Genomic DNA, 22,816 nt, shown 5'->3' on the forward strand with positions numbered 1-22,816 from the left:
TCTCTCTGTCTATCTGTGTCTCCCCGTGTCTCTGTCTCACCGTGTCTCTCTCTGTCTCTCACCGTGTCTCTCTCTGTCTGTCTCCCCGTGTCTCCCCGTGTCTCACACAGCCAGCTGCTGCTGGACCTGCTGGTTCTGTGCGTGTCTCACTGCGTGTCCACGCGTCTCTACCCCGTGTCTCTCTCTGTCTCCCCGTGTCTTACTGTGTCTCACCGTGTCTCTCACTGTCTCCCCGTGTCTCTGTCTCCCCGTGTCTCTCTCTGTCTCTCAGCCAGCTGCTGCTGGACCTGCTGGTTCTGTGCGTGTCTCACTGTGTCTCTCACTGTCTCTCTCACCGTGTCTCTGTCTGTCTCTCAGCCAGCTGCTGCTGGACCTGCTGGTTCTGTGCGTGTCTCACTGTGTCTCTCTCTGTCTCCCCGTGTCTCTGTCTCCCCGTGTCTCTCACACAGCCAGCTGCTGCTGGACCTGCTGGTTCTGTGCGTGTCTCACTGCGTGTCCACGCGTCTCTACCCGGCGACGGTGGCCCATCTCCACTACCGCCTCAGTGCGGGTGACCGACACCTCAGCATCCACTGCTCCGGTCACAACCACACACTCCCGGTAAGAGGGAGACACACACAGAGACACACACAGAGACACAGAGACACACACACACAGAGACACAGAGACACAGAGACACAGAGACACACAGAGACACACACAGAGACACACACAGAGACACAAACAGAGAGACACACAGAGACACACAGAGACACACACAGAGACACAGAGAGAGACACAGAGACACACAGAGACACAGACAGAGACACAGAGACACACACAGAGACACACACAGAGACACACACAGAGACACACACAGAGACACACACAGAGACACAGACAGAGACACACAGAGACACACACAGAGACACACACAGAGAGACACACAGAGACACAGACACACACAGAGAGACACAGAGACACACACAGAGACACAGACAGAGACACAGAGACACAGACACACACAGACACACACAGAGACACACCTCAGCATCCACTGCTCCGGTCACAACCACACACTCCCGGTAAGAGGGAGACACACACAGAGACACAGACACACACAGAGACACACAGAGACACAGAGAGACACACAGAAACACAGAGAGACACACAGAGACACAGAGACACACAGAGACTCACAGAGACACACACAGAGACACAGACAGAGACACAGAGACACAGACACACACACAGAGACACACACAGTCACACACACACACAGACACACACACAGACACACACAGAGACACACACAGAGACACACACTCCCGGTAAGCGAGAGACACACACACAGAGACACAGAGACACACAGAGACACAGACACACACAGAGACACACACAGAGACACAGAGACACACAGAGACACAGAGACACACACAGAGACACAGACACACACAGAGACACAGACAGAGACACAGAGACACAGCCACACACAGAGACACACACAGAGACACAGAGACACACACACAGAGACACAGAGACACACACAGAGACACACAGAGACACAGACACACACAGAGACACAGACAGAGACACAGAGACACAGAGACACAGACACACACACAGAGACACAGAGAGACACACAGAGACACATAGAGACACACACAGAGACACAGACAGAGACACAGACACACACAGACACACACAGAGACACACACAGAGACAGAGACACACCTCAGCATCCACTGCTCCGGTCACAACCACACACTCCCGGTAAGAGGGAGACACACACAGAGACACACAGAGACACAGAGACACACAGAGACACACACAGAGACACAGAGACACACACAGAGACACAGAGACACACACAGAGACACAGACACACACAGAGAGACACACACAGAGACACAGACAGAGACACACAGAGAGACACACACAGAGAGAGACACAGAGACACAGAGAGACACACAGAGACACACAGAGAGAGACACAGAGACACAGACACACACAGAGACACAGAGAGACACAGAGAGACACACACACAGACACACACACAGACACACACACAGACACACACAGAGACACACACTCCCGGGAAGCGAGAGACACACACAGAGACACAGAGACACACACAGAGACACACACAGAGACACAGAGACACACACAGAGACACAGACACACACACAGAGACACAGAGACACACAGAGACTCACAGAGACACACACAGAGACACAGACAGAGACACAGAGACACAGACACACACAGAGACACACAGAGAGAGAGACACACACAGAGACACAGACACACACAGAGACACAGAGACACACACAGAGACACAGACAGAGACACAGAGACACAGACACACACAGAGACACACCTCAGCATCCACTGCTCCGGTCACAACGACACACTCCCGGTAAGAGGGAGACACACACAGAGACACACACAGAGACACACACAGAGACACAGAGACACACACAGAGACACAGAGACACACACAGAGACACAGACACACACAGAGAGACACACACAGAGACACAGACAGAGACACACAGAGAGACACACACAGAGAGAGACACAGAGACACAGAGAGACACACAGAGACACAGAGAGAGACACAGAGACACAGACACACACAGAGACACAGAGAGACACAGAGAGACACACACACAGACACACACACAGACACACACAGAGACACACACAGAGACACACACTCCCGGGAAGCGAGAGACACACACAGAGACACAGAGACACACACAGAGACACACACAGAGACACAGAGACACACACAGAGACACAGAGACACACAGAGACACACACAGAGACACACACAGAGACACACACAGAGACACACACAGAGACACAGAGACACAGACATACACAGAGAGACACACAGAGACACAGAGACACAGACATACACAGAGAGACACAAAGACACAGAGACACACAGAGACACACACACAGAGACACACAGAGAGATGCACACAGAGAGACACAGACACAGAGACACACAGAGACACACAGAGAGACACAGACAGAGACACAGAGAGACACAGACACACACAGAGACACACAGAGACACAGACACACAGAGACACACAGAGACACACACACAGACACACACAGAGACACACAGAGACACACACAGAGACACAGAGACACAGACACAGAGAGACACACACAGAGACACAGAGACACACACAGAGACACAGAGACACACAGATACACACACAGAGACACACAGAGACACACAGAGACACACAGAGAGACACACAGAGACACACACAGAGACACACACAGAGACACACACAGAGACACAGAGACACACACACACACACACACAGAGACACACAGAGACACACACAGAGACACAGAGACACAGAGACACACACAGAGACACACACACAGAGACACACACAGAGACACACACAGAGACACACACAGAGACACACAGAGACACACACAGAGACTCACAGAGACATAGAGACACACAGAGACATACACAGAGACACACAGACTCACAGAGACACTCAGAGACACACAGAGACACACAGAGACACACAGAGATACACACAGAGACACACACAGAGACACACAGACACACACAGAGACACAGACACACACAGAGACACAGACACACACACAGACACACACAGAGACACAGAGACACACAGAGACACACAGAGACACACACAGAGACACACAGAGACACAGATACACACACAGAGACACACACAGAGACACAGACACACAGAGACACAGACACACACACAGACACACACACAGAGACAGAGAGAGAGACACACAGAGACACACAGAGAGAGACACAGACACACAGAGACACACAGAGACACAGACACACACAGAGACACACACAGAGACACTCACAGAGACACACAGAGACACACACAGAGACACAGACACACACAGAGACACAGAGACACAGACACACACAGAGACACAGAGACACAGAGACACACACAGAGACACAGAGACACACACAGAGACACACAGAGACACACAGAGAGACACAGACACACACAGAGACACTCAGAGACACACACACAGACACACAGAGACACACAGAGACACTCAGAGACACAGAGACACACAGAGACACAGAGACACAGAGACACACACAGAGACACACACACACAGAGACACAGAGACACACACAGAGACACACACAGAGACACAGACACACACACAGAGACACACAGAGACACACAGAGACACACAGAGACACACAGGGAGACAGACACACACAGAGACACACACAGAGACACACAGAGACACACAGAGACTCAGACACACACAGAGACACACAGAGAGACACACAGAGACACACATAGAGACACACACAGAGACACACAGAGACACACACAGAGACACAGAGAGAGACACAGAGACACAGAGACACAGAGACACACACAGAGAGACACACACAGACACACAGACACACAGAGACACAGAGACACAGACACACACAGAGACACACAGAGACACACAGAGAGACACACACAGACACACAGACACACAGAGACACACACAGAGACACACAGAGAGACACACACAGAGACACACAGAGACACACACAGAGACACACACAGAGACACACAGACACACACACAGAGACACAGAGACACTCACAGAGACACACACAGAGACACACAGAGAGACACAGATACACACACAGAGACACACACAGAGACACACACAGAGACACACACAGAGACACAGAGACACACACAGAGACACAGACACACACAGACACACACAGAGACACACACAGAGACACACACAGAGACACACACAGAGACACACAGAGAGACACAGAGACACAGAGACACACAGACACACAGAGACACACAGAGACACACAGAGACACACAGACACACAGAGACACACAGACACACAGAGACACACACAGAGACACACAGAGAGACACACACAGAGACACACACAGAGACACAGAGAGACACACAGACACACACAGTGACACACAGAGACACACACAGAGACACACACAGAGACACACACAGAGACACAGAGACATACACAGAGACACAGAGACACACACAGAGACACACAGAGACACACACACACACAGAGACACACAGAGACACACAGAGACACACACAGAGACACACACAGAGACACACAGAGACACACAGAGACACACACAGAGACACACAGAGACACACACAGAGACACAGACACACACAGAGACACACACAGAGACACAGAGACACACAGAGACACAGAGACAGAGACACACACAGAGCCACACACACAGAGACACACAGAGACACACACAGAGACACAGAGACACACAGAGACACACACAGACACACACAGAGACACAGATACACACACAGAGACACACAGAGACACACACAGAGACACACAGAGACACACAGAGACTCACAGACACACACAGAGACAGAGACACACAGAGACACACACAGAGACACAGAGACACAGACACACACAGAGACACACAGAGACACACACAGAGACACACACAGAGACACACAGAGACACACACAGAGACACAGAGACACACAGAGACACACAGAGAGACACAGAGACACACACAGACACACAGAGACACACAGAGACACACAGACACACAGAGACACACAGAGACACACAGAGACACACAGAGACACAGAGACACACACAGAGACACAGAGACACACACAGAGACAAACACAGAGACACACTCAGACACACATAGAGAGACACAGAGACACACAGAGACACACAGAGACACAGACACACACAGAGAGACACAGAGACACACATAGAGAGACACAGAGACACACATAGAGAGACACAGAGACGCACACAGAGACACACACAGAGACACAGAGACACAGAGACACACAGAGACACAGAGATACACACAGAGACACACAGAGACACAGACACACACAGAGAGACACAGAGACACACATAGAGAGACACAGAGACACACACAGAGACACACACAGAGACACACAGAGACACACACAGAGACACACAGAGACACACACAGAGACACACAGAGACACACAGTGACACACAGACACACACAGTGACACACAGACACACACACACACAGACACACACAGAGACACACACAGAGACACACAGAGACAGACACACACAGAGACACACACAGAGACACACAGAGACACACAGTGACACACACAGAGACACACACAGACACACACAGAGACACACAGAGACACACACAGAGACACACACAGAGACACACATAGAGAGACACAGAGACATACACAGAGACTCACAGAGACACACAGAGACACACAGAGACACACAGAGACACAGAGACACACAGAGACACACAGAGACAGACAGAGACACAGAGACACACAGAGACACACAGAGACACACAGAGAGACACACAGAGAGACACACAGAGACACACAGAGACCCACAGAGACACACAGAGACACAGAGACACAGAGACACACAGAGACACAGAGACACACAGAGACACACAAAGACACAGAAACACACAGAGACACACAGAGACACACACAGAGACACACACAGAGAGACACACACAGAGACACGCAGAGACACACACAGAGACACACAGAGACACACACAGAGACACAGAGACACACACAGAGACACACAGAGACACAGAGACACACACAGAGACACAGAGACACACGCAGAGACACACACAGAGACACACACAGAGACACACAGAGACACAGAGACACACAGAGACGCAGACACACACAGAGACACACAGAGACACACACAGAGGCACACAGAGACACAAAGACACACAGATACACACAGAGACACACAGAGACACACAGAGACACACAGAGAAACAGAGACACACAGAGACACACACAGAGAGACACAGAGACACAGAGACACACAGAGACACACACAGGGACACACAGAGACACAGAGACACACACAGAGACACAGAGACACACAGAGACACACAGAGACACACACAGAGAGACACAGAGAAACACATAGAGACACACACAGAGAGACACACAGAGACACACACAGAGACACACACAGAGACACACACAGAGACACACACAGAGACACAGACACACACAGAGACACACACAGAGAGGCACACAGAGACACACACAGACACACACAGAGACACACACAGAGACACACACACAGAGACACAGACACACACAGAGACACACACAGAGACACACACAGAGACACAGACACACACAGAGACACACACAGAGACACACACAGAGACACACACAGAGACACACAGAGACACAGAGACACACAGAGACGCAGACACACACAGAGACACACAGAGACACACACAGAGGCACACAGAGACACAAAGACACACAGATACACACAGAGACACACAGAGACACACAGAGACACACAGAGAAACAGAGACACACAGAGACACACACAGAGAGACACAGAGACACAGAGACACACAGAGACACACACAGGGACACACAGAGACACAGAGACACACACAGAGACACAGAGACACACAGAGACACACAGAGACACACACAGAGAGACACAGAGAAACACATAGAGACACACACAGAGAGACACACAGAGACACACACAGAGACACACACAGAGACACACACAGAGACACACACAGAGACACAGACACACACAGAGACACACACAGAGAGGCACACAGAGACACACACAGACACACACAGAGACACACACAGAGACACACACACAGAGACACAGACACACACAGAGACACACACAGAGACACACACAGAGACACAGACACACACAGAGACACACACAGAGACACACACAGACACACACACACAGAGACACACACAGACACACACACACAGAGACACACACACAGAGACACACAGAGACACACACAGAGACACTCACAGAGACACACACAGAGACACTCACAGAGACACATAGACACACACAGACACACACACAGAGACACACAGACAGAGACACACAGAGACACTCACAGAGACACTCACAGAGACACACACACAGACAGACACACAGAGACACACAGAGACACACAGAGACACAGAGACACACACAGAGACACACACAGAGACACACACAGAGACACACAGAGACACAGACACACACAGAGACACACACAGAGACACACAGAGACACACAGAGACACAGACACACACAGAAACACACAGAGACACACAGAGACACAGACACACACAGAGACACACACACAGAGACACACACACACACAGACACACACACAGAGACACAGACACACACAGAGACACACACAGAGACACACACAGAGACACAGACACACACAGAGACACACACAGAGACACAGACACACAGAGACACACACAGAGACACACACACAGACACACACAGAGACACACACAGAGAGACACACAGAGACACACACAGAGAGACACACAGAGACACACACACAGAGACACACACAGAGACACACACAGAGACACACACAGAGACACTCACAGAGACATACACAGAGACACTCACAGAAACACAGAGACACACACACAGACACTCACAGAGACATACACAGAGACACTCACAGAAACACAGAGACACACACAGACACACACACAGAGACACTCACAGAGCCACACACAGAGACACACACAGAGACACACACACACAGACACACAGAGACACAGAGACACACACAGAAACACACACACAGAGACACAGAGACACACACAGAGACACAGACACACAGAGACATACACTGAGACACACACAGACACACTCACAGAGACACAGAGACACACACAGACACACACACAGAGACACACATACAGAGACACACACAGAGACATACACAGAGACACTCACAGAGACACACACAGAGACACACACACAGGGACACACAGAGACACAGAGACACACACAGAGACACACACACACAGACACACAGAGACACAGAGACACACACAGAGGCACACACAGACACACACAGAGACACACAGAGACACACACAGACACACACACACACAGAGACACACAGACAGAGACACACAGAGACACAGACACACACAGAGACACACACACAGAGACACACACAGAGACACAGAGACACACAGACACACACACACAGAGACACACACACAGACACACACAGACACACACAGAGACAGAGACACACAGTCACACACAGTGAGAGAGACACACAGACAGAGACACACACACACAGACACACACACAGACAAACACACAGAGACACACACACAGACACACACACACACAGAGACACACACACAGACACACACGGAGACAGACACACACACAGAGACACACACAGAGACACACACAGAGACACAGAGACACACACACACACACAGACACACACACACACAGAGACAAACACACACACACACAGACACACACAGACACACACACACACACAGAGACACACACAGACACACACATACACAGACACACACACACAGACACACACACACAGAGACACAGAGACACAGACACACAGACACACAGACACAGACACACATACACAGACACACACACAGACACACACACACACAGACACACACACAGACACACACAGACACACAGACACACACACACACACACAGACACACACAGACACACACACACACACACACAGACAAACACACAGACACACACACAGAGACAGAGACACACACACACACAGACACACACACAGAGACACACACACACACAGAGACACACACACACAAAGACACAGAGACACACACACACACAGAGACACACACACAGACACACACAGACACACACAGAGACAGCGACACACACACACACACAGACAAACACACAGACACACACAGAGACACACACAGACACACACAGACACACATATAGACAGAGACACAGAGACACACACAGACACACACACACACAGAAACACACACACACACAGAGACACAGAGACACACACACACACAGAGACACAGAGACACACACACACAGAGAGAGAGAGACAGACAGCAAGACGTCACCCTCTCCCCTGCCTCCTCAATTATTATTGATCCATTCATCTGGTGACACGCTGCTGCTGATGATGATGACACATTGATACGTTGATCTAATGCTCCAATAATCAGGTAATCAGACGCTGCGTCGATTTGATGACGCGTTTATGCGTCGATATGATAATCAATCGATCCGCTGACGGATGTGTCAATTTCATCAGATGGCATATCGATCTATTGATACATTTACCAGATTGTGCATTGATTGTATGCAACATTGCTACGTTTATCTGATGATCGATGGATCAGTTGATGAGATGGTGTGTTGATCTGGTTAGGCTATTGGTGTATTGATCAGAGGCCAAATGGCACCGATGATATATTGATCAGAATATTATTTGATCAGATTGTCTATTGATTGTACATGTCTCTCTCTCTCTCCCCGTGTGTCTCTCTCTCTCTCTCCCCGTGTCTCTCTCTCTCCTCGTGTCTCTCTCCCCGTGTCTCTCTCTCCCCGTGTCTCTCTCTCCCCGTCTCTCTCTCTCTCCCCGTGTCTCTCTCTCTCCCCGTGTCTCTCTCTCCCCGTGTGTCTCTCTCCCCGTGTCTCTCTCTCCCCGTGTCTCTCCCCGTGTCTCTCTCCCTGTGTCTCTCTCTCTCCCCGTGTCTCTCTCCCCGTGTCTCTCTCTCCCCGTGTCTCTCCCCGTGTCTCTCTCCCTGTGTCTCTCTCTCTCCCCGTGTCTCTCTCCCCGTGTCTCTCTCCCCGTGTCTCTCTCCCCATGTCTCTCTCTCCCCGTGTCTCTCTCTCTCCGTGTCTCTCTCTCCGTGTCTCTCTCTCTCCGTGTCTCTCTCTCCCCGTGTCTCTCTCTCTCCCGTGTCTCTCTCTCTCTCCGTGTCTCTCTCTCCCCGTGTCTCTCTCTCTCCCCGTGTCTCTCTCTCTCCCCGTATCTCTCTCTCTCCCCGTGTCTCTCTCTCCCCGTGTCTCTCTCCCCGTGTCTCTCTCCCCATGTCTCTCTCTCCCCATCTCTCTCTCTCTCCCCGTGTCTCTCTCCCCGTGTCTCTCTCCCCGTGTCTCTCTCTCCCCGTGTCTCTCTCTCTCCCCGTGTCTCTCTCCCCGTGTCTCTCTCCCCGTGTCTCTCTCTCCCCGTGTCTCTCTCTCTCCCCGTGTGTCTCTCTCTCTCTCCCCCCGTGTCTCTCTCTCTCCCCGTGTCTCTCTCTCTCCCCGTGTCTCTCTCTCTCCCCGTGTGTCTCTCTCTCCCCGTGTCTCTCTCTCCCCGTGTCTCTCTCTCCCGTGTCTCTCTCTCTCTCCGTGTCTCTCTCTCTCCCCGTGTCTCTCCCGTGTCTCTCTCTCTCCCCGTGTCTCTCTCTCCCGTGTCTCTCTCTCTCCCCGTGTCTCTCTCTCTCCCCTTGTCTCTCTCTCCCCGTGTCTCTATCCCCGTGTCTCTCTCCCCGTGTCTCTCTCTCTCTCCCCGTGTCTCTCTCTCTCTCCCCGTGTCTCTCTCTCTCCCCGTGTCTCTCTCTCCCCCCGTGTCTCTCTCTCTCCCCGTGTCTCTCTCTCTCCCCGTGCCTCTCTCTCTCCCCGTGTCTCTCTCTCTCTCCCCGTGTCTCTCTCTCCCCGTGTCTCTCTCTCTCTCCCCGTGTCTCTCTCTCTCCCCGTGTCTCTCTCTCCCCGCGTGTCTCTCTCTCTCTCCCCGTGTCTCTCTCTCTCTGTGTCTCTCTCTCTCCCCGTGTCTCTCTCTCTCTCCCCGTGTCTCTCTCTCTCCCCGTGTCTCTCTCCCCATGTCTTTCTCTCCCCGTGTCTCTCTCTCTCCCCGTGTCTCTCTCTCTCCCCGTGTCTCTCTCTCTCTCTCCGTGTCTCTCTCTCCCCGTGTCTCTCTCTCCCCGTATCTCTCTCTCCCCGTGTCTCTCTCTCTCCCCGTGTCTCTCTCTCTCTCTCCCCGTGTCTCTCTCTCTCTCCGTGTCTCTCTCTCCCCGTGTCTCTCTCTCTCCCCGTGTCTCTCTCTCCCCGTGTCTCTCTCCCCCTGTCTCTCTCTCTCCCTCTCCCCGTGTCTCTCTCCCCGTGTCTCTCTCTCTGTGTCTCTCTCTCTCTCTGTGTGTCTCTCTCTCTCTCCCCATGTCTCTCTCTCTCCCCGTGTCTCTCTCTCTCCCCGTGTCTCTCTCTCTCCCCTTGTCTCTCTCTCCCCGTGTCTCTATCCCCGTGTCTCTCTCCCCGTGTCTCTCTCTCTCTCCCCGTGTCTCTCTCTCTCCCCGTGTCTCTCTCTCTCCCCGTGTCTCTCTCTCCCCCCGTGTCTCTCTCTCTCCCCGTGTCTCTCTCTCTCCCCGTGCCTCTCTCTCTCCCCGTGTCTCTCTCTCTCTCCCCGTGTCTCTCTCTCCCCGTGTCTCTCTCTCCCCGTGTCTCTCTCTCCCCGTGTCTCTCTCTCCCCGCGTGTCTCTCTCTCTCTCCCCGTGTCTCTCTCTCTCTGTGTCTCTCTCTCTCCCCGTGTCTCTCTCTCTCTCCCCGTGTCTCTCTCTCTCCCCGTGTCTCTCTCCCCATGTCTTTCTCTCCCCGTGTCTCTCTCTCTCCCCGTGTCTCTCTCTCTCCCCGTGTCTCTCTCTCTCCGTGTCTCTCTCTCCCCGTGTCTCTCTCTCCCCGTGTCTCTCTCTCCCCGTGTCTCTCTCTCTCCCCGTGTCTCTCTCTCCCCGTGTCTCTCTCCCCCTGTCTCTCTCTCTCCCTCTCCCCGTGTCTCTCTCCCCGTGTCTCTCTCCCCGTGTCTCTCTCTCTCTCTCTCTGTGTCTCTCTCTCTCTCCCCATGTCTCTCTCTCTCCCCGTGTCTCTCTCTCTCCCCGTGTCTCTCTCTCCCCGTGTGTCTCTCTCTCCCCGTGTCTCTCTCTCTCCCCATGTCTCTCTCTCCCCGCGTGTCTCTCTCTCCCCGTGTCTCTCTCTCCCCGCTTGTCTCTCTCTCTCCCCGTGTCTCTCTCTCTCCCCGTGTCTCTCTCTCTCCCCCCGTGTCTCTCTCTCTACCCCCGTGTCTCTCTCTCTCCCCGTGTCTCTCTCTCTCCCCGTGTCTCTCTCTCCCCCCGTGTCTCTCTCTCTCCCCGTGTCTCTCTCTCTCCCCGTGCCTCTCTCTCTCTCCCCGTGTCTCTCTCTCTCTCCCCGTGTCTCTCTCTCTCTCCCCTTGTCTCTCTCTCCCCATGTCTCTCTCTCTCCCCGTGTCTCTCTCTCTCCCCGTGTCTCTCTCTCCCCCCGTGTCTCTCTCTCTCCCCGTGTCTCTCTCTCTCCCCGTGCCTCTCTCTCTCTCCCCGTGTCTCTCTCTCTCTCCCCGTGTCTCTCTCTCTCTCCCCTTGTCTCTCTCTCCCCATGTCTCTCTCTCTCCCCGTGTCTCTCTCTCTCCCCGTGTCTCTCTCCCCGTGTCTCTCTCCCCGCTTGTCTCTCTCTCTCCCCATGTCTCTCTCTCTCCCCGTGTCTCTCTCTCTCTCCCCGCGTGTCTCTCTCTCTCCCCCCGTGTCTCTCTCTACCAGCTCCTCTTCCGAGCTCTGGTGCTGTCTCTGTCCGAGTTTTCCCCGTCCCAGCTGGTGGTCGAGGCCATGCTGGAGCAGATACGACGAAGCCTTCACAATTCCATCATCAAGCCGGACAAACTTGGCAGGTACAGACACACGGGGAGAGAGAGAGACACGGGGGGAGAGAGAGACACGGGGAGAGAGAGAGAGACACGGGGAGAGAGAGAGACACGGGGAGAGAGAGAGAGAGAGAGACACGGGGAGAGAGAGACATGGGGAGAGAGACACGGGGAGAGAGAGAGACGGTGAGAGAGAGAGACACGGGGAGAGAGAGACACACGGAGAGAGAGAGAGAGAGAGACACGGGGAGAGAGAGAGACACAGGGAGAGACACGGGGGGAGAGAGAGACACGGGGAGAGACACGGGGGGAGAGAGAGAGAGAGAGACACGGGGAGAGAGAGAGACATGGGGAGGGAGACACGGAGAGAGAGACACAGGGAGAGACACGGGGGGAGAGAGAGACACGGGGAGAGACACAGGGGAGAGAGAGACACACGGGGAGAGAGAGACACACGGGGAGAGAGAGAGAGAGAGAGAAGGGGAGAGAGAGAGAGACAAGGGGAGAGAGAGAGACACGGGGAGAGAGAGAGAGACACGGGGAGAGAGAGAGACATGGGGAGGGAGACACGGAGAGAGAGAGACACGGAGAGAGAGACACGGGGAGAGAGAGAGAGACACGGGGAGAGAGAGACACGGGGAGAGAGACACGGGGAGAGAGAGAGAGACACGGGGAGAGAGAGACACACGGGGAGAGAGAGAGACACGGGGAGAGAGAGAGACACGGGGAGAGAGAGAGAGACACAGGGAGAGAGAGAGACACGGAGAGAGAGACACGGGGAGAGAGAGAGAGACACGGGGAGAGAGAGACACACGGGGAGAGAGAGAGACACGGGGAGAGAGAGAGAGACACACGGGGAGAGAGAGAGACACGGGGAGAGAGAGAGACACGGGGAGAGAGAGAGAAACAAGGGGAGAGAGAGAGACACGGGGAGAGAGAGAGACACGGGGAGAGAGAGAGACACGGGGAGAGAGAGAGACACGGGGAGAGAGAGAGACACGGGGAGAGAGAGAGACACGGGGAGAGAGAGAGAGACAAGGGGAGAGAGAGAGACACGGGGAGAGAGAGAGACAAGCGGGGAGAGAGAGAGACACGGGGAGAGAGAGAGACACGGGGAGAGAGAGAGACACGGGGAGAGAGAGAGACACGGGGAGAGAGAGAGAGACACGGGGAGTTAGAGAGAGACACACGGGGAGAGAGAGACACGGGGAGAGAGAGAGACACGGGGAGAGAGAGAGACACGGGGAGAGAGAGAGACAAGCGGGGAGAGAGAGAGACACGGGGAGAGAGAGAGAGACACACGGGGAGAGAGAGACACGGGGAGAGAGAGAGACACGGGGAGAGAGAGAGACACGGGGAGAGAGAGAGACACGGGGAGAGAGAGAGACAAGCGGGGAGAGAGAGAGACATGGGGAGAGAGAGACAAGCGGGGAGAGAGAGAGACACGGGGAGTTAGAGAGAGAGACAGCTCACTCACCGTGTCTCTCTCTCCCCATGTCTCTCTCCCCGTGTCTCTCTCCCCGTGTCTCTCTCTCTCCCCGTGTCTCTCTCTCTCCCCGTGTCTCTCTCTCTCTCACCATGTCTCTCTCTCTCTCTCCCCGTGTCTCTCTCTCTCTCTCCCCGTGTCTCTCTCTCTCTCTCCCCGTGTCTCTCTCTCTCTCTCCCCGTGTCTCTCTCTCTCTCTCCCCGTGTCTCTCTCTCTCTCTCACCGTGTCTCTCTCTCTCTCTCCCCGTGTCTCTCTCTCTCCCTACAGGGATGTGCGTCTCTGTTTGCTGGAGACGAAACGCCGATTCCTCACCAGCCGTCTGCTTTGTGCAATGAACTCCACCACCTCCACCACCACCTCCACCACCAACTCCACCACCAACTCCACCACCAACTCCACCACCAACTCCACCACCAACTCCACCACCAACTCCACCACCACCTCCACCACCAACTCCACCACCAACTCCACCACCAACTCCACCACCAACTCCACCACCAACTCCACCACCAACTCCACCACCAACTCCACCACCAACTCCACCACCAACTCCACCACCAACTCCACCACTGCCACCGTAATTTCGGCCGAGCGGCTGGGGGAGTTTGCTCGGCGCTTCCTGGCGTCGGTTCGGGTCCAGGGCCTCGCGCAGGGAAACCTCACGGCACAGGTGACGGACCCACCCACCCACCCACTCACTCAGTCACTCAGTCACTCACCCACTCGCTCACCCACTCACTCACTCACCCACTCACTCACCCACCCACCCACTCTCTCACTCACTCAGTCACCCACTCACTCACTCATTCAGTCACCCACTCACTCACTCATTCAGTCACCCACTCACTCACCCACTCACTCACTCATTCAGTCACCCACTCACTCACTCACTCACAAAGCCACTCACTCACCCACCCACTCACCCACCCACCCACTCACCCACCCACTCACCCACTCACCCACTCACTCACCCACTCACTTACCCACTCACTCACTCACCCACCCACTCACCCACTCACTCACTCACCCACTCATTCACTCACTCACCCACTCACTCACCCACTCACTCACTCACTCACCCACTCACTCACTCACCCACTCACTCACTCACCCACTCACCCACTCAACCACTCACTCACCCACTACATTATATATTGTTGTTAATGGTTGTTGTTTTTGTTGTTGATAGTAGTTGTTATTGTTGATGGCAGTTGTTGTTTGCTTTCCAGGAAGCATTGGAGCTGATGGACTTCTTATGCGAGTAAGTGGAGACATGGGGAGAGAGACACGGGCAGAGAGAGAGAGAGACACGGGGAGAGAGAGACACGGGGAGAGAGAGACACGGGGAGAGAGAGAGAGACACACGGGGAGAGAGAGACACGGGGAGAGAGAGACACACGGGGAGAGAGAGAGAGACACGGGGAGAGTGAGAGAGAGACACGGGGAGGGAGCGAGACACGGGGAGAGAGACACGGGAAGAGAGAGAGAGAGACGGGGAGAGAGACACAGAGAGAGACACAGAGAGAGACACAGAGAGAGACACAGAGAAAGACAGAGAGAGACACAGAGAGAGACACAGAGAGACACAGAGAGAGACACAGAGAGAGACACAGAGAGAGACACAGAGAGAGACACGGGGAGAGAGACACGGGGAGAGACAAAGAGAGACACAGAGAGGGACACGGAGAGAGACAGAGAGAGAGACACAGACAGAGACACAGAGAGAGACACAGAGAGACACAGAGAGAGACACAGACAGAGAGACACAGAGAGAGACACAGACAGAGACACAGACAGAGAGACACAGAGAGAGACACAGAGAGAGACACAGAGAGAGACGCAGACACAGAGAGAGACACAGAGAGAGACACAGAGAGAGACACTGAGAAAGACACAGACAGAGAGACACAGAGAGAGACAGAGAGAGACACAGACAGAGAGAGACACAGACAGAGAGACACAGAGAGAGACACAGACAGAGACACAGAGAGAGACACGGTGAGAGAGAGACAGACAGAGACGCAGAGAGAGACACAGACAGAGAGACACAGAGACACACACAGAGACACAGACAGAGACACAGAGAGAGACACACAGAGAGACACAGAGAGAGACACACACAGAGACACAGAGAGAGACACACACAGAGACACAGAGACACAGAGAGAGACACAGAGAGAGACACAGAGAGAGACACAGAGACACAGACAGAGACACAGAGAGAGACACAGAGAGACACACACACACAGACACAGAGAGAGACACAGACAGAGACACAGAGACACAGAGACACAGAGAGAGACACAGAGAGAGACACGGAGACACAGAGACACAGACAGAGACACACAGACACAGAGAGAGACACAGAGAGAGACACAGAGACACAGACAGAGACACACAGACACAGACAGAGACACACAGACACAGAGAGAGACACAGAGAGAGACACAGAGACACACACAGAGACACAGAGACACACAGACAGAGAGAGACACAGAGAGAGAGACACAGAGAGACACACAGAGAGAGACACACACAGACACAGAGAGAGACACAGACAGAGACACACACAGAGACACAGAGACACAGACAGAGACACAGAGAGACACACACACAGAGACACAGAGAGAGACACAGAGAGACACAGAGAGAGACACAGAGACACAGAGAGAGACACACAGAGAGAGACACAGAGACACACAGAGAGACACAGAGACACAGAGAGAGACACAGAGAGACAGAGAGAGACACAGACAGAGACACAGACACAGAGACACAGAGAGAGACACAGAGACACCGAGAGAGACACAGAGACACAGAGAGAGACAGAGAGACACAGACAGAGACACAGACAGAGAGAGACAGAGACACAGAGAGAGACACAGAGACACAGAGAGAGACACAGAGACACAGAGAGAGACAGAGAGACACAGACAGAGACACAGACAGAGAGACATAGAGACACAGAGAGAGACACAGACAGAGAGACACAGAGACACAGACAGAGACACAGAGAGAGACACAGAGAGAGAGACAGAGAGACACAGAGAGAGACACAGAGACACAGACAGAGACACAGAGAGACACAGAGACACACACAGAGACACAGAGACACAGACAGAGACACAGAGACACAGAGAGAGACACAGAGACACAGAGAGAGACACAGAGACACAGAGCGACACAGACAGAGACACAGACAGAGAGACACAGAGACACAGAGAGAGAGACACAGACAGAGAGACACAGAGACACAGACAGACACAGAGAGAGACACAGACAGAGACACAGAGAGAGACACAGAGAGAGACACAGAGACACAGAGACACAGACAGAGACACAGACAGAGACACAGAGAGAGACAGAGAGAGACACAGAGACACAGAGAGACACAGACAGAGACACAGAGAAGGACACAGAGAGAGACACAGAGACACAGAGAGACACACACACAGAGACACAGAGAGACACAGAGAGAGAGAGACACACAGAGAGAGACACACAGAGAGACACAGAGAGAGACACAGAGACAGAGAGACACAGAGAGACACAGAGACACAGAGAGAGACACAGAGACACAGAGAGAGACACACAGAGAGACACAGAGAGAGACAGAGAGAGACACAGAGAGAGACACACACACAGAGACACAGAGAGACACAGAGAGAGACACAGAGACACAGAGAGAGACACAGAGAGAGACACAGAGAGAGACACACACACAGAGACACAGAGAGACACAGAGAGAGACACAGAGAGAGAGACACAGACAGAGACACACAGAGAGAGACACACACACAGACAGAGAGACACAGAGACACAAAGACACAGAGACAGAGACACAGAGACACACACACAGAGACACACAGACAGAGACACACAGAGACACAGAGAGACACAGACAGAGACACTGTCCCCCTGTCCACCGTCCCTGTCCCCAGGAGGGTTGGTGGATCAGCTATCGGACCGGCGGTCCCGCTGAACTTCCAAGTTTCACGTCTGCCTGAGAATTGTCTCCTGTCTTGCCGGCTGGCATCACGTAATCACGGAGACTCTGGCTCAGACATTACCATGTACTACCAGGTACACTACACTATACACTACTACTACACTACACTATACACTACTACTACACTATACACTACTACTACACTACGTTATACACTACTACTACACTACATTATGTACTACCAGGTACACTACACTATACACTACTACTACACTACACTATACACTACTACTACACTACATTATGTACTACCAGGTACACTACACTATACACTACTACTACACTATACACTACTACTACACTACATTATACACTACTACTACACTACATTATACACTACTACTACACTATACACTACTACTACACTACGTTATACACTACTACTACACTACATTATACACTACTACTACACTACATTATACACTACTACTACACGTAATACACTACTACTACACTACATTATACACTACTACTACACTACATTATACACTACTACTACACTACGTTATACACTACTACTACACTACACTATACACTACTACTACACTACACTATACACTACTACTACACTACATTATACACTACTACTACACTACGTTATACACTACTACTACACTATGTTATACACTACTACTACACTACGTTATATACTACCAGGTACACTACACTATACACTACTACACTATACACTACTACTACACTTCATTATACACTACTACTACACTACGTTATACACTACTACTACACTATACACTACTACTACACTACACTATACACTACTACTACACTACATTATACACTACTACTACACTACGTTATATACTACTAGCACACTACGTTATACACTACTACTACACTACATTATACACTACTACTACTACACTACGTTATACACTACTACTACTACACTACGTTATACACTACTACTACACTACATTATACACTACTACTACACTATGTTATATACTACTACTACACTACATTATATACTACCAGGTACACTACACTATACACTACTACTACACTACACTATACACTACTACTACACTAGACTATACACTACTACTACACTACGTTATACACTACTACTACACTACATTATGTACTACCAGGTACACTACACTATACACTACTACTACACTACATTATGTACTACCAGGTACACTACACTATACACTACTACTACACTATACACTACTACTACACTACATTATACACTACTACTACACTACATTATACACTACTACTACACTATACACTACTACTACACTACGTTATACACTACTACACTACACTATACACTACTACTACACTACATTATACACTACTACTGCACTACGTTATACACTACTACTACACTATGTTATACACTACTACTACACTACGTTATATACTACCAGGTACACTACACTATACACTACTACACTACACTATACACTACTACTACACTTCATTATACACTACTACTACACTACGTTATACACTACTACTACACTACGTTATATACTACTAGCACACTACGTTATACACTACTACTACACTACATTATACACTAATACTACACTACGTTATACACAGCTACTACACTACGTTATACACTACTACTACTACACTACGTTATACACTACTACTACACTACATTATACACTACTACTACACTATGTTATATACTACTACTACACTACATTATACACTACTACTACACTACGTTATATACTACTAGCACACTACGTTATACACTACTACTACACTACATTATACACTACTACTACACTACATTATACACTACACTACGTTATACACTACTACTACACTACGTTATACACTACTACTACACTACATTATACACTACTACTACACTACACTATACACTACTACTACACTACGTTATACACTACTACTACACTACATTATACACTACTACTACACTACGTTATACACTACTACTACACTACATTATACACTACTACTACACTACGTTATACACTACTACTACACTACATTATACACTACTACTACACTACGTTATACACTACTACTACACTACACTATACACTACTACTACACTACATTATACACTACTACTACACTACATTATACACTACTACTACACTACACTATACACTACTACTACACTACACTATACACTACTACTACACTACATTATACACTACTACTACACTACGTTATACACTACTACTACACTACATTATACACTACTACTACACTACATTATACACTACTACTACACTACACTATACACTACTACTACACTACATTATACACTACTACTACACTACATTATACACTACTACTACACTACATTATACACTACTACTACACTACATTATACACTACTACTACACTACATTATACACTACTTCTCCACTACATTATACACTACTACTACAACTATGTTATACACTACTACTACACTACATTATACACTACTACTACACTACATTATACACTACTACTACAACTACGTTATACACTACTACTACACTACGTTATACACTACTACTACACTACATTATACACTACTACTACACTACGTTATACACTACTACTACACTACATTATACACTACTACTACACTACGTTATACACTACTACTACACTACACTATACACTAATACTACACTACACTATACACTACTACTACACTACATTATACACTACTACTACACTACGTTATACACTACTACTACACTACGTTATACACTACTACTACACTACATTATACACTACCAGGTACACTACACTATACACTACTACTACACTACACTATACACTACTACTACTACACTACATTATACACTAATACTACTACACTACATTATACACTACTACTACACTACGTTATATACTACTACTACACTACATTATACACTACTACTACACTACATTATACACTACTACTACACTACATTATACACTACTACTACACTACATTATACACTACTACTACACTACACTATACACTACTACTACACTACATTATACACTACTACACTACATTATACACTACTACTACACTACACTATACACTACTACTGAACTACATTATACACTACTACTACACTACATTATACACTACTACTACACTACACTATACACTACTACTACACTACATTATACACTACTACTACACTACATTATACACTACTACTACACTACATTATACACTACTACTATACTACGTTATACACTACTACTACACTACACTATACACTACTACTACACTACATTATACACTACTACTACACTACGTTATATACTACTACTACACTACGTTATACACTACTACTACACTACATTATACACTACTACTACACTACCTTATACACTACTACTACACTACATTATATACTACCAGGTACACTACGTTATACACTACTACTACACTACGTTATACACTACTACTACACTACGTTATACACTACTACTACACTACACTATACACTACTACTACACTACACTATACACTACTACTACACTACATTATACACTACTACTACACTACGTTATACACTACTACTACACTACATTATACACTACTACTACACTACGTTATACACTACTACTACACTACGTTATACACTACTACTACACTACATTATACACTACTACTACACTACGTTATACACTAGTACTACACTACATTATACACTACTACTACACTACATTATACACTACTACTACACTACATTATACACTTCTACTACACTACACTATACACTACTACTACAC

General features: G+C 50.0%; 1 protein-coding gene across 1 annotated transcript in view; it reads left to right on the forward strand.

The window, feature by feature from the left end:
• Positions 1-22,816, forward strand: part of LOC142907375 (nardilysin-like) — a 141,818-nt gene that overhangs the window by 82,993 nt on the left and 36,009 nt on the right. The window contains exons 21-25 of the mRNA XM_076056856.1: positions 450-600; positions 13,467-13,594; positions 15,322-15,724; positions 16,284-16,315; positions 18,996-19,137. Coding sequence (XP_075912971.1) covers positions 450-600; positions 13,467-13,594; positions 15,322-15,724; positions 16,284-16,315; positions 18,996-19,137 — 856 coding nt within the window. The remainder of the gene's footprint in view (positions 1-449; positions 601-13,466; positions 13,595-15,321; positions 15,725-16,283; positions 16,316-18,995; positions 19,138-22,816) is intronic.

Source organism: Petromyzon marinus, chromosome 78 (genome assembly GCF_048934315.1).
Source record: "Petromyzon marinus isolate PM22_M1 ecotype Great Lakes invasive population chromosome 78, UKy_Petmar_22M1.pri1.0, whole genome shotgun sequence".
In the NCBI taxonomy this organism is placed as follows: domain Eukaryota; kingdom Metazoa; phylum Chordata; class Hyperoartia; order Petromyzontiformes; family Petromyzontidae; genus Petromyzon; species Petromyzon marinus.